At 39.4% G+C, this 18,225-nt stretch overlaps 1 protein-coding gene across 7 annotated transcripts in view; it reads right to left on the reverse strand.

Moving 5' to 3' along the window:
- Nucleotides 1-201: 201 nt before the first annotated feature.
- Nucleotides 202-18,225, reverse strand: part of Tmem209 (transmembrane protein 209) — a 28,766-nt gene continuing 10,742 nt past the window's right edge. For 3 of the 7 annotated variants that reach the window (XM_006505172.3, XM_017321766.2, XM_006505170.4), the window contains 9 exons: nt 16,998-17,173; nt 16,347-16,418; nt 13,918-14,014; nt 11,777-11,902; nt 10,267-10,364; nt 8,656-8,770; nt 8,473-8,570; nt 6,555-6,628; nt 202-2,165 (listed from right to left, as the gene is read on the reverse strand). In XM_006505172.3, the coding sequence (XP_006505235.1) occupies nt 2,111-2,165; nt 6,555-6,628; nt 8,473-8,570; nt 8,656-8,770; nt 10,267-10,364; nt 11,777-11,902; nt 13,918-14,014; nt 16,347-16,418; nt 16,998-17,173 (911 nt within the window). In that variant the 3' untranslated portion in view covers nt 202-2,110. The remainder of the gene's footprint in view (nt 2,166-6,554; nt 6,629-8,472; nt 8,571-8,655; nt 8,771-10,266; nt 10,365-11,776; nt 11,903-13,917; nt 14,015-16,346; nt 16,419-16,997; nt 17,174-18,225) is intronic. The other 4 variants (NM_178625.4, NM_001311093.1, XM_006505171.3 and 1 more) reach the window with 2 other exon arrangements.

Here is an 18,225-nt window from a genome sequence, read left to right on the forward strand (position 1 = left end):
ATATTAGTTTGAGAAAACCAAGTAACATAGCATTTCTGTCTCAGTGGAAACTAGATTATAAACACTTTCAGTATGCTTTAAAACAAATTTGGTTTAAGTAAAGGCTGGTATTGATAAAGAAAAAGATAAATGTCACAGTGAACGTAATCTAGATTCATGGATCTGAGCCAAGCAAAGAAAAGGAACACGTGACACACATCCTAGGAGGATTTGTGGTGTTAGTAGATATTGACTCACTTTAATACAAGAAACTGCTATATTGGAGGCTGGGGAGGCAGCTCAGTGGTACTCGGTAAGCTGTACCCTGGATTCAATTCCTAGTAATGAAAACAAACAAACAGAACAAAACATGATGCTATATTTGCACCACACTTTCTGTAGAATAAATTCAAATGATTTCACCAAGGCAGAATTACTATAATTATTTTATTAATGTCTTATATTTATGAAAGGTTATCACAAGGTACCCTAGTTTGGCCTTGAACTAATGATCCTCCCACTTCAACCTCATGAGCAGCTGAGGTTCCTGGCAATTTCCCACCATGTCTGTGCCAATTCTGTTTAAATACAAGATAATAGTAAGTACAGCTAGCTCAAACACTTGTAGACATTGTTATAGGAACTCTACAGCAACCTATACTAAGTATGCAGGCAAAACAACTTTTCTTTTTACATAGTCAAGTGTTTTTACATCTATTTACTACTATACTATATTCTTTCAGAGTTATAATAAAAGACAGGGTTGGTGGTGTCTTATGTGCTGTTAAAGATTCTCCGGTGTTTTTAGTGCAGTCTGTGCAGCTGGATACTTAAATAGCACAGCAACTGATTCCATGGCACCCCGAATCTCTCTCAAAAATTACAGGTTTAAATTATAACGTGTCCTTAAGTTTAGCATGGTTAAATGATATTTTCTTTTAGGGTAACCAAGAGCAGTTAGTTAAGTGACAGTTCCTTCCTTGTGGACATTAGCTTTTAAACTTAAGGTTAACCTTCTGACCTTTTGAAGAAAAAAACCCTCAAACCATACAAAAATGGACGGCACATCCCATCTGTTCACATTCAGGTGATGGAAGCAATCTTTATAAAGACATGTTCATTACAAATGTGACTACTAGCCGGGCGTTGGTGGTGCACACCTTTGGTGCCAGCACTCAGGAAGCCGAGGCAGGCAGATCTCTGTGAGTTTGAGGCCAGTCTGGTCTACAGAGTGAGTTCTAGGACAGCCAGGACTACACAGAGAAACTCTGTCTCGAAAATAACCCCCACCAAAAAAATGTGACTACTAATTACTTCATATACATATAGATATGTATAGGTCCCTATCTATGTACACATATAGAAGAATAGATGGAGAGCTGATACTCTGTTCTACCTGTAAACTAGAAGCAGGAAGGCTATCATTGGGATCTTAAAGGAGTGATAAAGTGCCTGCTGATGATACACAGGCGCCAGCACACAGGCCCTCGCGCACACGCAGTGCTAATAAAAGCAGTGAACCGTTTTTTTCGTGTCCTTAGACATTTAACTAAAACCCAAAAGTTTAATTTTATCAGCTAATTTTAATGCAAGCATTGACCTTTCAAGATGCCAATATTATCAAATCTCTTTTAATATTAAAAAAAACAATAGGGGGTTGGGGAGATGGCTCAGCAGGATTAATTACTACATCACTTAGAAATTAATTTCATTTCAGCTTTAGGCTGACTTGTAGAACACTGGGGAAATATAAAGATACAACAAAGAGAACTAGCAAGGTTCATCTGAGAACTTACACTACTATCCAACAATGAAAGCAGTCTCTGATGGTACAGGATGAGGTGCAGGTTCTCACTGGGGTTAAAATGGAGAGGCGTCCTTGCCCTCACCAAATGAAGGGAGCGGCACTAGCTCGCTCAGAGCCATCCAGTGTAATGCTTTTCTGTGGACTAGAAGGTGCAGGCTTTGCTATGCTCACAAGAAGCTCCCACAGCTTGTCTCCTGTTAAATTTAACAAGTCTGCAAAACATGCATCTTATGTCAGAAGAGGTGCGCACTCGGAGGGGCTCAGCTCCAACTTCTTCCAGACCAGTTAAAAGCAAAGTCCAAATGTTTGGAATTAAATGAGGAACTACTCTCCAAAGATCCACAAAATGTTCACGCCAGAGAGCCCAAGGTTAACTCTCCTGCAAAGGAAGGAAAACAGTTTTAGTAGAATTGCTTGCCGAAGTATCTAAGGGCTGATTCTAATAAAATTAACAATAGGAGGGACATCTGTTTAACTGGTGGCAGCTGAGGTGACTCAGCAATGCAGCCTGTCACACAGCTCAGCAGGTGAGTTCAAGTAATGATGACTACTTCAGTAACTGTGCTTAAAATCTATGTTTAGAATAAATTGGTTTATGGGGTGAAAAATTAATTTTTCAGTAGATTTAGAGAGCTACATCAAAGAGAGCTAAAAATTTTTTTAGTAGTATTACACAGTGCCAATTAATTTTGTCTTTTGAGACAAGTTTTCTTTGTGTGGCTTGGGCTATCCTAGAACTTTCTCTGTAGACCAGGCTGGCCTCCAACTCACAAAGATCCACCTACCTCTGCCTCCTAAGTTCTGGAATTAAAAAGCATGTGTCAAAAACAAAACAAAACAAGACCAAAAACAAACCATGTGTCACCACTGCCCAGCATCAATTAATTTTTTTAAATAGAGGGTAGAGATGTTAGGCTTTGGCTTGAATAGAAATCTACTGATTATTAGGGGTTTCTTGGTAAGTGTCTTAATTACTTTTCTATCGATGTTGTAAGATACCATTACTAATTTTAGGCATGGTGGCACATGCCTTTAATCCCAGCACTTAGGAAGCATTAGGCAGGTGAATCTCTATTTGAGGACTACAGAGTGAGTTCCAGGACAGTCAGAGCTACACTGAGAAATCCTGTCTTAAAATAATGATGATGATAAAAGATACCATGACTAGGGTAGCTTATAAAAGAAAGCATTCCAAAGGGTTAAGAGTCCATGAATGTGACAGCAGCAGTCAGTCTCAACACCAGCTCTCAGCAACACAGTGCCTCCAACAAGGTCATATCTCCTTATCCTTCCCAAACACTTCCACCAATTATTCAAACACATGAGTCTATGGGGGCCATTCTGTAAGTTTGTTCATCAGTCATTCTATTTTTTTTTTCCCCGAGACAGTGTTTCTCTATGTAGCTCTGGCCGTCCTGGAACTCACTCTGTAGACCAGGCTGGCCTCAAACTCAGAAATCCGCCTGCCTCTGCCTCCCAAGTGTGCTGGGATTAAAAGTGTGCGCTACCACGCCCCGGCTATTAGTCATACATCTTAAATTATGCCATACTATATGTGACAGAAAGACAAATCTATTCCAGAATAATATAACTGTACTGAATATAAGGGAAGGAAAAGGGGCAACAGAACCTACACCACCCAAGTCAGACACTGCAAGCCTAAGCTGAAGTGTCTGAGGGCCGTTAGCTGCAACTCTGAGGTGTAGTTGTCTTTGGGAAATATTAACTATTTATGAACTTTGAGCTCCAGGCTTTATCTAAGGCACTCATACTCTATGCTATAAGATGGTAGGTTTTGTTTGTTTGTTTAAGACAGGGTCTTAACCGTGGCCTGTGTTGGACTGGAACTCACTATATATATGGATAGCTTCTTAAACTCATATTCTGAATATTGGGATTACAGGTATATACCACTACACCTGGCCTTAATTATCTGCTTAAAAAGCATTTTTAAAGATTTATTTTAATGTGTGTGTATGCATGCCACATTTGCTGGTCCTTGTGGAGGCCAGGAGAGGGTGATGGATCCCCTGAAGTAGGAGTTACAGGTGGTTGTGAAGTTGCTTGGTGTAGATGCTGAGAAATGAATTTGGTGGGTCTTCTGGAAAAACAGCAAGTGCTTTTCAAGCCAGCTGAAAAATTAATATGTTAAAGTATTTTTTTCCTTCCTTGGTTAAAAGAAATACAAGGGGGGATGAGGAGGTGGCACACAGACACACATACTTCAACATAAATTACATGTAAATCATATACTTCAACATAAATTACATGTAATTTATTTATTTACAATGTAAATCACAGATTTGGAAGTTGGACAAGGTATCGATCACCTAGCAATTCCTGAGGGAGAAGCAGGAAGACTGGGAATTCAAGGCCAGTGTGTGATATATGATACATGGACTAAAACACCAAACAAAAAAATTCTCCTAAAACATGGAAAAGCCCACCCTGGGGATATAGCTCAGTAGACCACTCAGCATGAGAGAAGCTGAGCTCACGGCTCAACACTGTCAAAGACTGACCAAGCACAGTTCTCACGAGCTAAAGTCTCACCATGTATTCCAAGAAGTTTCAAACCCTGTGGTGGTGGCACACACCTTTAATCCCAGCAGGGAGAGGCAGGCTGGTTTCTTGAGTTCAAGGACAGCCAGGGTTACAAGAGGAAAAACCCTGTTTTGGAAAACCAAATTAAACCAAAACATCAACAACAAAAAACCCCACAAACAAATAAAACCTCAGCCTTTCAGAAGCACCCAATTTAAATTTCTCTGTATATAAGCATTGTGCCTGATGTCCATGTGTGTACTGTGTACATGCCTAGTGCCTGTGGAAGCCAGAGCAGGTGTCAGTCCCCTGGAACTGGAGTTAGATAATTGTGAACCACCATGGGGGTGCTGGGAACTGAACAAGAGACCTCTGCAAAGGCATCCTGGGCTCTCACAGCTGAGCCATCTCCAGTTCCAAGAGTGATTTTGTATATTGACAATACATTTGTTGTAAATTTCATATTCCATTCTATGTATGTATACATGCAATTATAAACAAACCTTACTAGAAATTTTAGAAAAAAAAAAATTCTTTCTAATACTGACAAATGCCTAAGACACACCATAAAATTAAAAAGTCAGCTCAAAGAGCAGTAAGTTTGGGTGTAATTCATTTTTAAAGCAACGTGTAAGATACAAACTCATTCTTCAAAGCAGTCTGGATGTTGAAAACCTGACATTGGCTGACACTTGCTGGAGGTGAATGGAGAGGCTGAGTAGAAAGATGCCTTCATTTTCTAGTGTGCACTGTTTTGCCATTTAAATATTTTTATATTGAGCATGTGTTATTTTTGCAATTGAAAAATAATGAAAAACCTTAGCTTAGATACTTTACAAAATGATTTTTCCCATTTAATCTTTCTTATATTACAAAATATGAGGCTGGGTATGGCGGCAAACATTTTTCATCTCAGCACCTGGGAGGCAAGGGCAGGTGGTCTCATAACCATGAGTTCAAGGCCAGCCTGGTCTACATAGTGAGTTCAGGATAGCAAGGGTTACACAGAGAAACCCTGTCTCGGAAAACAAACAAACAAACAAACAAACAAATGACTAGGATTGGAGAGATGGCTCAGTGGTTAAGAGCACTGACTGCTCTTCTAGAGGTCTTGAGTTCAATTCCCAGAAACCACATGGTAAATCTGATGGTCTCTTCTTACAGAGTCTTTACATACATATGTATTCATATATATATATTCATATACATAAAATAAATAATTTAAACAACAACAACAACAACAAAGCAACCAAGAGCAGACAACATAAAAAAAGGGCAGAGGGGATACATGTTTCTGTGTGTTTACAACTGTCTGCTTTCATCTTTTCTATGTAATAAAGACATTTAGGTATAGAGTTTGCTTTGACTCAGACAGCACCGTGCACACACACCACCTTCATATTTCCAGCAGACACCCACAACAGTATTCAGTATGTAAGCAGTGTATGTCACCTGGAAGCAGGTAACTTTACTTCATTTTGCCCTTTAGAGTCTCAGTTCAGGCAAGTCCCGTGGCACACGGACCTGGGCTGTAGTGGCAGCTCATTCTGGGACACAGCTAATCTCCAAGCTATGACCAGCACGTGTAAACACAATCTTTTTCCCAGAGGCCCGCCTGCCCAACAGAGTGGAGCAGCCACACGTGTCCTCTGCACCAGGCACTTCCCTTGACCTTTCACTTGCTTTAGGTCCTTGTTAGGACTGCTGGACCACAGAAGCTAAGTCTTCAGACTCCCATTTATATATTAGCAGATTTTCTCAGCTTCAGGAGTGGTCCAATTATTTCAAACAGTATTTGAAATATTAAAACACTGAATCATCAATATGACAATAGTCAATCTGAATTTGTAAATAATGTGTTTCATTACTCAACTCATATACAACTTCAACAGACTATTTTTCTTTCCAATTAGTATTATTTTGGCAAGGGTACAGATTAGATCCTTTGGAAATATAATGACTTTGTAGAATGCTTTGCGTCTAAAACAGAACTCCAGGGGACACAGTGTAAAGCCACCCTGCTGTCATCTCACTGACTTTACCAACAGGACAGTGGTGGCTCTGAGGCACTGATGAACTAGAACCCATCTAGACTGCTTACAAACCGTGTGCTGTATGTGCTGCCTGCGCAGAATCCTAACCCAGGAGGACTAACTAAACTAAGCTAAAGTTAATAGCAAGTAAGTACATTGAGTAGTTCACTTTAAAATCGTTAAGTACCTACCCAAGCATTCCTGACTCTTTGGTCTTTATGATATAAAGGAACATCAGCAACGTATGAAACATATTATTCCTGCCCTAGAATCAAGAAAAAAACAAAACTTAGTAAGTTTTGAATTAAAAAGATTCAGTCATACACAAATGTAGATCTTATCAGTCTGCATCCCACCAGTTCAAAATTTGACATAATTCAAAGTTGTGTTCATTTGATACACATCATCTATCCTTTTCTAACAAGTGGGGATCCTATGGCCAGAGAGGATCCACGGAGCATGGAGCACGCACGGAGCTGATCTCGGAGCAGGAAAGGGCTGACACTAAAGAATGACTACTAATTGTGGCGTGTGATGGGAGTGGATGCCAGACAAACACAGGAAGTCCCTAACTTAGACTGCAGAGGCAGGACCTGGCTTCCTCAACGCAAGAATGGAACAGACCTGAAATATGAACAGAGGTTGAGAGACTGGGTGGGGTAGGGTGTGGGTCTTACACACTCGGAACCAAAACATGATGAAGCTTTTCTTTTCTTTTGTTTTTTTAAGACAAGGGTTTCTCTGTGTAGCCTTGGCTGTCCTTGAACTCAGAAATCCGCCTGCCTCTGCCTTCCAAGTGCTGGGATTAAAGGCGTGCGCCACCACTGCCCGATATCATGAAGCTTTCCTGGGGTTGATGGATCCATATACTACACATAAAACATACTCTATCTCCCAAGCACACCACTGTAACAAAAGTGTTAGGATTCAAACAGCTTTTAGCTAGTCTTCAAAACACAGTCCAGTATGCCTTTAGTATTTAAAGAACTTGGTAAATGATTTTATCTGTAAGAACAGCCAGGCAATGTTTGCCGGCTCTGAAATTCAACAATGATTTTTAAGTGTTAGTCTATAAAATCCCTCTATTGATAGATCAACTTTATGAGACTTCAGGTGTATAAATTTTACAAGGTGGTGCTTTTCTTTCATTAAAAAAAAAAAAAAAAAAGCAACATGGGCAGCCTCAGGAGCCTCCATGGCTCAAAATACATATGCAAGGACACAGTACTATTAATTAAACTGGAAAGCAGCTACTACCTCTGCTGGGGATCTGATACAGAACTCAGTGCATGATTCTATGTGTACGGAGGAGCCGGACTGTAATCCTAGCACTCAGGAAACTGAGGCAGAACTGAACATCTGAAGCCAGCTCGGCTACATGATAAGACCCCGTTGGTTCCCTACCTCTGCAAACTAAAAACCAACAAAAACAAATTGCAGTCAATGCAAAATTTCTCAGTAAAGATGCTGATAAAAAAAAAATTGCAAAGCTCACCAATAAAGCTTCTTTGCAACCAAGAACCACCTGCACGGACATGTGACCTGTCAGGTGACTTCTCACATGAAGTCATTTGGTCATATTTTCTAACAGCCTTGGAAATGTTCTATGCCTCAGAATTCAATTATTAGAAATTTGGGCTAAAGAAATGATCCAAAATACAGATGGCTGTGTGGATCAAGATGGACATTTGGCAGTGCTTGCCATGAAAAAGCTCAGCCGTCCAAGTGTTCAAAAGGAGAATATGGTTGGAGAAATTATGCTGTTAAGAATTTTTATGGCCTTTAATATTTTTATAAAAGATTTTTAAAGATGAGGAAAATTATGTCTTAAAGTTCGTTATTATAATGTTATATAAATAACATGATTTCAACCCTTAGAAAGATATAGAAAGAGCTGGAGATAGGGGTATACATCTTTAATCCCAGCATTCAAGAGGCAGAAGCAAAAACAAATCAATAGATTCAATTTTAAAAATCCCATCAAAGTGCCATTCTGATGTTCCCTAGTAACACGTGCTTTAGGGACAGAGAGGCAGCTCAGTGGTAGAGCACTTGCCCACCATGCATGAGGTTCCGAGTTCAACCCCAAAACTGAAAAGGAAGAAATACCTTTGGAAGATTGTAGACATGCCGCTGATAGATTAGCTCATAATGTGGAGGGTTGACAGCACTCTGATAAATACAAAACACATTTTCATTCGTAACATCTGTGAAGAAAATGTGACATGTTAAAAACTAATCTTTTAGGGAATTTCAGGCAAAAGTTTCAACATGTTCTTTTAGAGTTAGAACCTGGTTTATTTGGCGTCTGAACGAAGTGCTGAGAAGTGAATGTTTTTCCATCAGGGTACTTAGGGTGTGGAGGTAATCTGGAATCAAGGTAGGTGCAAAACACATGCATGATGATCTGAAAACAATACAACAACCATTCAAAGTTAGCATGACAATCTAGCACAGGCACAGATCTTTGAAAAGATCTGTACTTACAATTACCTTTATAAAGGTAAGACATTTACTTAAATTACAAAACATTTAGTGTGCTGATGAAGTAAGGCTCGACTTATATTTCACACAATCTACTCCAGGGCTGGTGTGTAGCCAAGTGCACTGTGATTGCCACCACCTTCCTAAAAAATAACTCACTCAAGCTGGGCAGTAGTGGCACACACCTTAAGTCTCAGCACTGGGAAGGCAGAGGCAGGGAGAATCTCTGAGTTCAGGGCCAGCTTGGTCTACAGAGTGAGTTCCAGGACAGCCAAAATTAAACACAGAAACCCTGTCTTGAAAGAAAACAAACAAACAAGGCTGGAGAGATGGCTCTGCAGTTAAGAGCACTGACTGACTGTTCTTCGGAAGGTCCCGAGTTCAAATCCCAGCAACCACATGGTGGCTCACAACCATCTGTAATAGGGATCTGATGCCCTCTTCTGGAGTGTCTTAAGACAGCTATAGTATACTTACATATAACAAATAAATAAATAAACCTTAAAAAAGAAAACAAACTCACTCAAAATTGAAAAAAAAATCTGCCATCTTATCAACTTGATCTTGTAATGGGAAGTTTTAAAGAGAAGCATTTAAAGTGTGTGTGTGTTTCAGGGTTATACCCAGAGTCTCACACATTCTAGGCAAATGCTCTATTACTTAGCCTTTTTTTTTTTTTTTTCATTTTGATATAAGGTGTCAACAAGTTCTTTAGGCTGGCCTTGAAGGAAACTTGAAATCCTCTGCTCAGCTTTCTGAGTAGTTGGGATTACAGGCCTACACTTGACCTGACTCCTTACTTTCTGTTAAGATGGAAAGTTTGCATCCATACAGGTGTCAGCATCACTAAGAAAAACTGCATATACTCAATTCTCAATTTAAATATCAACTTCAAAAGTTAATTTTCATGCAAATAGTTAATACAAAAATAATACAATTTTCAAAAACATAAACTTTAATACTGTTTGATTTGCTAAATTATGATGGTAGCAGTCTTTCCTAAAGTAATAATCCCACATAAGAAAGAATGTGTCATAATATTCTTTGCTACATCACTTATCACATAAAAACAAACTCTTTCCCATTACCACTTCATCAGTCTTTTAGGTCCAATAAAGAACAATTAAACAATGATGCGTAATAATCAAAAACTGCTTAAATATCATACAAGCAAAAAGGGGAGCAGGACACGGCACCATGCACACAGGGTTCCTGCAGCCATGCTGAGGAACTTCAAAGAGTAGGACCACTTAAGGAAGCAGACAGACAGTCTTTCCAGTGCTGGGCAAGACACTGGTGATACTTTAATCACTTCCTTCTTACTTCTTCCTACGTTTTTCTAACACTTTATAATGGGAAAATAAAACCATGTAAGTATAATAACAAATCTACCAGGCTAAAAGCTAACTAAGACCTTACAGCAGAATCAGTGGGCAGGTCTGTATCCCATTTGCGTCCTTTGAAGTCTCCACCTCTGTTCCATCTGAATGAACTCATACAGCCCCCCTGAGAAAGTTCTGTGTAAGAAAAGTAAAAATTAAAATGCTACAGACCAAAAGAAAACAAACAAAAACAAAACAAGAAAAGAAAGCCGGAAGATTACAGTAAGAAAAATATTCTGTTGGAAAACCTTATCAGAATATTAAAAAAAGAAAGATAAAAAGAAAGGAAGGCAGGAAAGAAAAGGATGAACAAGGAAACTGTAACTTAAAGGAAACATTAATTTATCATAATACATGGCAGTATTTGAATCCTGATTCAAACAAACAATATTTAAAACAGGATTATGTATTTCCTGAGATGGTAGGGCATTTAAAACAACAAATGTGAGGTGTGGTAGCTGACTGTGGTCAGTATGTGCTAATAGCATGGTTAGTTAACATTGTAGAAAGCTATGTTTTACAAATACGTTAAGAAAACATTACAGATGAACTAACTCAACAACTGAAAGACCATCCCACAATGGAGCTTTAATGAAGGAGCTTCACAAACTGCCCGGCTCTGACTCTCAGCAACATGTAGGACTTGCTTGCAATCAAACAGACCGAAAGCAGCCTGGGAATGACAAGTAGGGGAGGTCCTGGAGAGAACTCTGATGTGAAGGCTGTGGGTTTTTTTTTGTTTTGTTTTTTGAGGTGGGGGCACTGAACAGGCAAACTAGGCACATGCTCTACCCCTGAGTTCCTGAGCTCATCTAGTGTTGTGTGCTTGCTTGGAATTCTCTTATGTGACAAGTTTATACAAAGTTGTGAAAGACCACTTATTCTTAAAACTGAATCAATAACACAGACTGTAATACTTTCCATGTAAAAATGTATGAAAAATTTGAATACTGAAATACTATTTTAAGAATCTGCTTTAACAAAGAAGCATTTTACAGTCTGTCCAAATGAACAATAAGTCTAATTTTATGAACTGTCCTGATAGAACGGTACACTGAAGAGAGTACATGGGCCAGCTCAAGAGGCTCATCTTCCTGATTCCAGGCCAATCTCCTCAGATCACATCTCTCCCCAAATTCTAAGCACATAATAGAAACCACAAATTAAATAGAAATTACGAAAATTACAAGAATCAGATTAGCATACTGATATTACAGAGAATACCACAGTGGCACTCAGCTCTTGGTAGTGTTAGGAGCAGAAAATGAGTCCAGCCTATTTAACTCATTTAAATTTCTTACACAGAATAAAAGAATTAAAAATTTCAAGGATACTCTTTTGACAGTTCTTAGTGTGTCAACTAGAGGACTGACAAGTTGTTCAAGTATAAGCCTTAATTAACCCATACTTAAATATATACTTGCAAAATATAAGACCATAATTACATTTTTACTTTTTTCAAAATATGTTTTTCCTTGTTATCTTTCATTTACAAAAATCCTAATGTTGCAAAAGAGCTTTCATTTTTCCTCTTCAAATCAAGTTACCTTTGATTCTTTCAAACAAGTACTCCTGATTTGGTGTGAGGTCTAAATACTGCACAATTGCATTCAGAGTTGGAATGAGAGGAGCTCTGACCAGGGCAGCTTGCTTCAAGCTGGTAACACTCGCCTCTGTTAGAACACAAAGAGCACAGATTACTCATCAGCCTCCACTGAACTGCCCCCTTGCCTCGCCTGCTTTCAGATAGCTGCTCCTCAGAGCCTTCAGCATCTTACACAAGTCTGCAGTGCCTTCCCTAACACTCTAGCTCAGGTTTCACCTGCCAAGCACAAAAAAGGAGTAACTCTTCCTACACTTCTATTTTTTTCCACCATTCCTGTTTATCTCATTTATTAGAAAGAAAGCTCAGTGGAAGCAGGGGCTTTAGTCATCGTTGTGCAGTGTTATACCACACCAATGCCTAGAATAGCACCTAGCTTATTGCAGGTACTCAATATTTGTTCAAAGAATAAAGGAAAGCAATAATTAATCTTTTTAAAAAAGATTTATAGTTTAAAGATGTATTTTTATTTTATGTGTATGAATACCTTGCCTGCATGCATATCTGTGTACCACATATATACCTGGTGCCTGTGAAGGCCAGAAGATGCTATCAGATCCTCTGGAACTAGCTACCTTTACATTTACATTTACATTTACATTTAGTTATATTTGGTTGTAAGCTGTGTGTAGGTAACAGGCATTCAGCCTGAGTCCTCTGAAAGAGCAGCCAGTGCTTTTAATTAACCACTAGGCCAACTTTCCAGCCCCTGGGTATTTGTTTGTTTGTTTTTTGCTTGTTTTATTACTTTTTTTGGGGTGGTGATGGTGGTTTCGAGATAGGGTTTCTCTGTGTAGCTCTGGCTGTCCTGGAACTCACTCTGTAGACCAGTCTGGCCTCCAACTCAGAAATCCGCCTGCCTCTGTCTCCCGAGTGCTGGCATTAAAGGCGTGCGCCACCACGCCCGGCTTGTTTTATTACTTTTACCCCAGTATTTCTGTGTCTGTGTGTAATGTTCACATGAGTGCAGGTGACCATGGAGACCCAAAGTGTCCGAGCTCCTGGAGATGGATTTGCAGGTGGTTTGTGAGTGTTGGGAACTGAACTCAAGTACCCTGCCGGAGCACTATGTGACAGTAACTAGTGAACCATCTTCCAAGCCAGAAATAACCTTGCAGTATATACTTCACATCATTTCATGTAAGGTGGCTACATTTTCTCACTTTCTCCTAGACACACACACAAACAAACTCTCTCTCTCTTTCTCTCTCTCTCTCATACGCACACCCACACACACCTCTCTTTTAAAAAAAGGCATCCAAATTCATGTTGGCAAAACTAATATATAGAAATATGTAGAAAACATTAAAGGTATAAAAGACATACCACAGCTTTCAAAATAAGCTGTATTAAAAGCTACCCACTGTACCAGGGTAACTAGATTTATGATAGTGATTTCCTTTAGAGTATGAAAAATAAACATGCAAAAAAATTAAGAGGAAAAAAGGCAGCCTAAGCATATAAGCAGCATCTGGTGTGAGAAGGGATTATTCCAATACAGAAGCAACAGCATGAACTGGCACAAGCCTTTTGAAGGGAATACATACTGAAAACCTTATTCACAGCAACATTAGTTATAGGAAGTAATCCAAATGCCAACCAACTGGTGATAGGTAAATACAATGTGTAAGATTCATTCTGAGCATTAGCTGGGCATAAAAAAATAAAGTACTTGGATGAAACTTAAAAGCATATGCCAAGTTTAGGAAACCAGTCACACGGACCACAAATGGAGTCATCACTAGCATCACTAACATGGAACAGCACCAGCAGGCCTGCTGCAGAGAGAGACTCAGAAAGGAACTGGCACAAGGCTGGGGAACAATATGGAAAGGAGAGCGATAGCTAAAGGGTGTGGGGTGATGACATGCTCTAAAATTAGCCATGCGGATGGTTCAAGCACACCTTTGGACTATCCACTTTCAAATACAGCTGCTACATCTGAAACAACTGAGAACCATCACCATCATTTTCTTCTTTACCGGAAGAGAGCAAAGGATGTTCCACAGCCCCTTGCAGGATGCTTCCCACTTAACTGACCTACTGAAAGTAACTCCCGCGCACGCACGGCTCTGCCTCACATACCTCCTATTTGTAGCTCTGGACAGCCCATCCTTCTCATCTGGGTGCTGACAGACTCAATCTCTTGCACAAGCGGCACCAATATTGTCTCACTGATCCACTAGGGAAGAATGAAGAATAACTTTTGTAGTTATCATCCTAAAGTATTTCTCAAGTCATCATTTCCTGCTTCCAGGCACCTTTGTCTTATCCTTGACTGACTGTGTCAGAAACCACAGTGAGAAAGAACACAGGTAGCAGCAGTGTGAAGCTGAGCCCAGGCGTGCTGCAGAGCACACATCAGCTTACGTCCTTACACCAGATCTGCTGCTTATTTGAAGAAAATGTTGAATTTTAAGTTAGACGTTACACTTTTCATTTTTTCTTTGAAAATTTCATTTTTCAAGATGGGCATAGTGGCTCGTGCGTATAATCTGGGTACTTGGGAGATGGAGGCAGGAAGACTATCACAAGTCTGCGGTCAACTGGTCTATACATCAAGTATCATGCCAGCTGGAGCTACATTGTAAGACCCTGCCTCCAAACAAAACACTTTCTATAATTGTACTCTTGGCCGAAAGGAAACATAATCTTCAGCCTACATGTACTCAGTAGTACCATACCACCTGTGCTGGTTTATAATCAGTAGAGCAGTTTTCAAACTAAGGTAACTCATTAACTCACTGTAGGCTTGTCCATGCCCTAACTGTAGACAGTCAGATCTGCTTAAAACCAGTTTGTAAATATTATAGTATTACCTTTAACGATTAGGAATTTCAAATTCCTTTTTCCATGGCAAGTATCAAACTAATCTGCGGGAGTGAAGAGAATCTCTGCTATGTGTGTTTTTACTGTTCTGTGTTTGCAGTGACTCTGACTACTACCTTTGTTCCTAAGCTTCTGGTTAACTTGAGAGGATGAAAAGATGTTTCAGATGAAATACTAACCCACAATTATCTATAAAATTTTGAATGAAAAAAACCTTTGAAAACTAAAAGCTCTTCTATGTATATATATTTTTGTTTTTTTGTTTGTTTGTTTTTTTGTTTTTCAAGACAGGGTTTCTCTGTGTAGCCCTGGCTGTCCTGGAACTCATTTTGTAGACCAGGCTGGCCTCGAACTCAGAAATCTGCCTGCCTCTGCCTCCCGAGTGCTGGGATTAAAGGTGTGTGCCACCACACCTGATTATTTTCATTTTAATTCTGTGTTCATGCACACGTGCACACGTGAGTACAGGTGATCACGCAGGCCAGAGGCACTAGAATGCCCGGGGCTGCAGTTGTAGTGACTGTACTGCCTACCATGGGTTCGGGAGCACCGTGTTCACAGCCGCCCCCTGAAGCCTGAGAAGAGCTAACAACTCTTAACTGCTACCACGTCAGTCTTGCTCGTAACCACAGTGTGACAATGTGCAGCTCCAAAGACACCCTGTCACTTTTCTTCTGTCACATGCAAATAATCTGCCAGCTACTCTTTGGCTATAACGAAACTGCCTAGTTAAAAAGAGATACGGGCCTCATCCCCAGAAATTCTGCCTGAGAATCATGGACTCAAAATACTGTATTTCTTTTACTTTTTAAATCTTGAAATAATGGCCCAGGTTATAGCCCAAGCTAGTCTTGAACTTTCACATTTTGCTTCAGGCTTCTTACCATGTATTTTAGGCATGTGCCCCATGCCTGGCTAGTTACCCTTCCTTCTTGATACCTTACGTAAAGTATACTAATGGAATACATTTGTCTAAGCCATGGAGGAGAACCTGGGACTCACGGACCCTATGAGAGTGAGAGAAGCAGCAGACTGAGAGGCTGAGGCCCTACCATCTGTGTGGAAGAACTGACACAGACAGGAAGAGGACGCTTTTCTAGGAGATAGAGAGACTGCTGCACAAATACTCTCTATCTTTATAAGTCGCGTCAAACACACAAGTGTTTTCTGAAGACCATCTTCTTGTCTCCCTTACAATTCTAGGTACACAATACACTGACAGAAAATATTTTTGGGAAATAAAATGGAAACATCTTAGAATGTTCCTTTACTTTCTCTAACTACACTGATGAAATGTGGAAAGCTATACATAATCCCAAGAAAACTGTCATCTCTACCCTATATATGCACCATTATTTTTAATAATAACTAATTTAAACATTCTTATGAATTACCTCAGTTGATAGTTTGATATAGTTCAATGACTGGCACGAAACACAACTTAACATTTTGTTTTTTAAGATTTATATATTTTTATTTTGTGTGTGGGTGTGTGTATGACTGCCAGTATGTATTATATGTGTGTCTAGAGCCCATGGAGGTCAGAAGAGGACATTAGATTTCCTGGAACTATAGTTAAAAGTGGTTGTGAGTTACCCTGTGGGTGCTGGGAATTGAACCCAGATCCTCTGGAAGAGCAACCAATGCTCTTAACCGCTGAGTCACCTCTCCACCCTACAACTTACATTTCTAAACTTGGCTGTCCATGAATCCATGTGATCGAGAAGCTGTCTATTCATAGTCACTCTTGCCCAGACCTGTTTAAAAAACAAAAACAAAACAAAAAACCCTTCAGAAACACTAATATTCATTTAACTACCATTTAGTAAATGTTTTTATTACTAACTCATGGATGTTGTTATTGTACAAATATATCTTTAAAAGTTCTTTATGTAGGTAGGGTTTGTATGTGTGTATGTGTTTTGCTCTTAAGTACAAAGTAAAAATATAAAACTGCATATGATATTAAATAAATGAAGTACAGATTCCCAAATGTATAAATTTTGAATGTAACGGTCTAGTACATGGTAAGTACAATAGATACTTGAACATTTATTATTTTTTATTTTGGTGTAGTGCAAGCGTCAACCACAGTGCCTGTGTATGCTACACAGGTAAGTACTCTGCCACTGAGTTACACGCCCAGCCTTTGAGAGCCTTTTTTCTAATGATCATGGCATGGTATTTTAGGCAGGGCAGATTATTTAACTCTGCATCATACAGTGTAAACATTTCAAGCAAAAGCGAGTTCACTATGAATGCCAAATGTTACTAACCATTAAAAGACTAGCGAGATGAAGTCAAAATATATTAAATCACTTTTATTTCCCCTTTACCTCTTCTGCAGCTTGCTTAGAAATGAGATCGGCTTCATCTTTGTTAGCACATGGGGCCTGTGATCTACAGGCAAGCTGATACTGAAACTTCTTTAAGGTTTGTGCATAATCACCCACAGAACGACTGTAATTCCAGAAGGTAGGGCTGGTAGAAGGAGAGGTGGAATCTGGGCTCCCTGAAATTGAATTGAAACTGTTTTAGTCCTTACAGTATTTATATATATATATATATATCAGTAATAATTCAGAGATGCTGGGCATCTAGGAACTAGGCAACCCCTGACAAAACTCAGGGAATCAGAAGACAAGCACCCTCCAACTGTATTCTAGGAATTAGAAGACAAGCACCCCCCAACTATACTCAAGCAGTCAGAAGACAAGAATCCCTGCCTCCTTCCCACACTGGACTCAAGGAGTCAGAAGATACAACCTAGAAGCATCTCCCCTGGCCTCAACATTGTCTTCTCTTTGGAGATTATTAGTTCCTTGTGTTAAAAATTAACAAGAACATATTCTGAGCAGTATCAACTTAAGAGGCTCAAGCAGTACGAATGGTTGGGAGTGTCTATTTTTGTTGTAAAATTAAACTTGTTTTATTAAGACTTTTACTAATTCAGGGAAAAACAAATGTTTGGACGTTCCTCTGAATGGAGCACCAGCAACACTCTGTTAAAAAGCCTTTTTCAACTTAAGGCTATACAAATTGAATTTTACATGGTAGCTGGTAGTAATTCCTGGGTTGATTAAAACCTTCTGTGGAAACATAAGACAATGGTGTCTAGGAGCCCATGTCCATCAGTGCCCCCTTCAAGACTTACGGCCCTTAGGACTAGTTAGTTTGTATTCCCAAAGAGAAGATGAACTCTTGTAGGGTGAGGATGCTTTCTCTTCTACCAGCATGTAGCATGGCTAAACAAACACGCTCTCGATAATGAGTACACATATGAAGAACTGCATCTTAGAGTATGAGAAACAAGGTCTCCATCCAGCCTGCTCAGAATAGACAAAACTGCTAAAACTGAGAATCATGCTTACTAGCAATGTAAAAATCAACACTACAAAAGTTTAGGTATTTATTTAGTGTCCAAGAATTACAGATAATTGAACTGTTGGACCAACTTTGAAAAAGTGGGCTCAGCATCACTGACGAAGGAAAAAAAGGATTGAAAAAAAAAATCTTAAAAAAAAAAAAAATCAAGTAGATTTGAGAAAAGCTAAACTTTAGAGT

Source organism: Mus musculus, chromosome 6 (assembly GCF_000001635.26).
Source record: "Mus musculus strain C57BL/6J chromosome 6, GRCm38.p6 C57BL/6J".
NCBI classification, from domain to species: domain Eukaryota; kingdom Metazoa; phylum Chordata; class Mammalia; order Rodentia; family Muridae; genus Mus; species Mus musculus.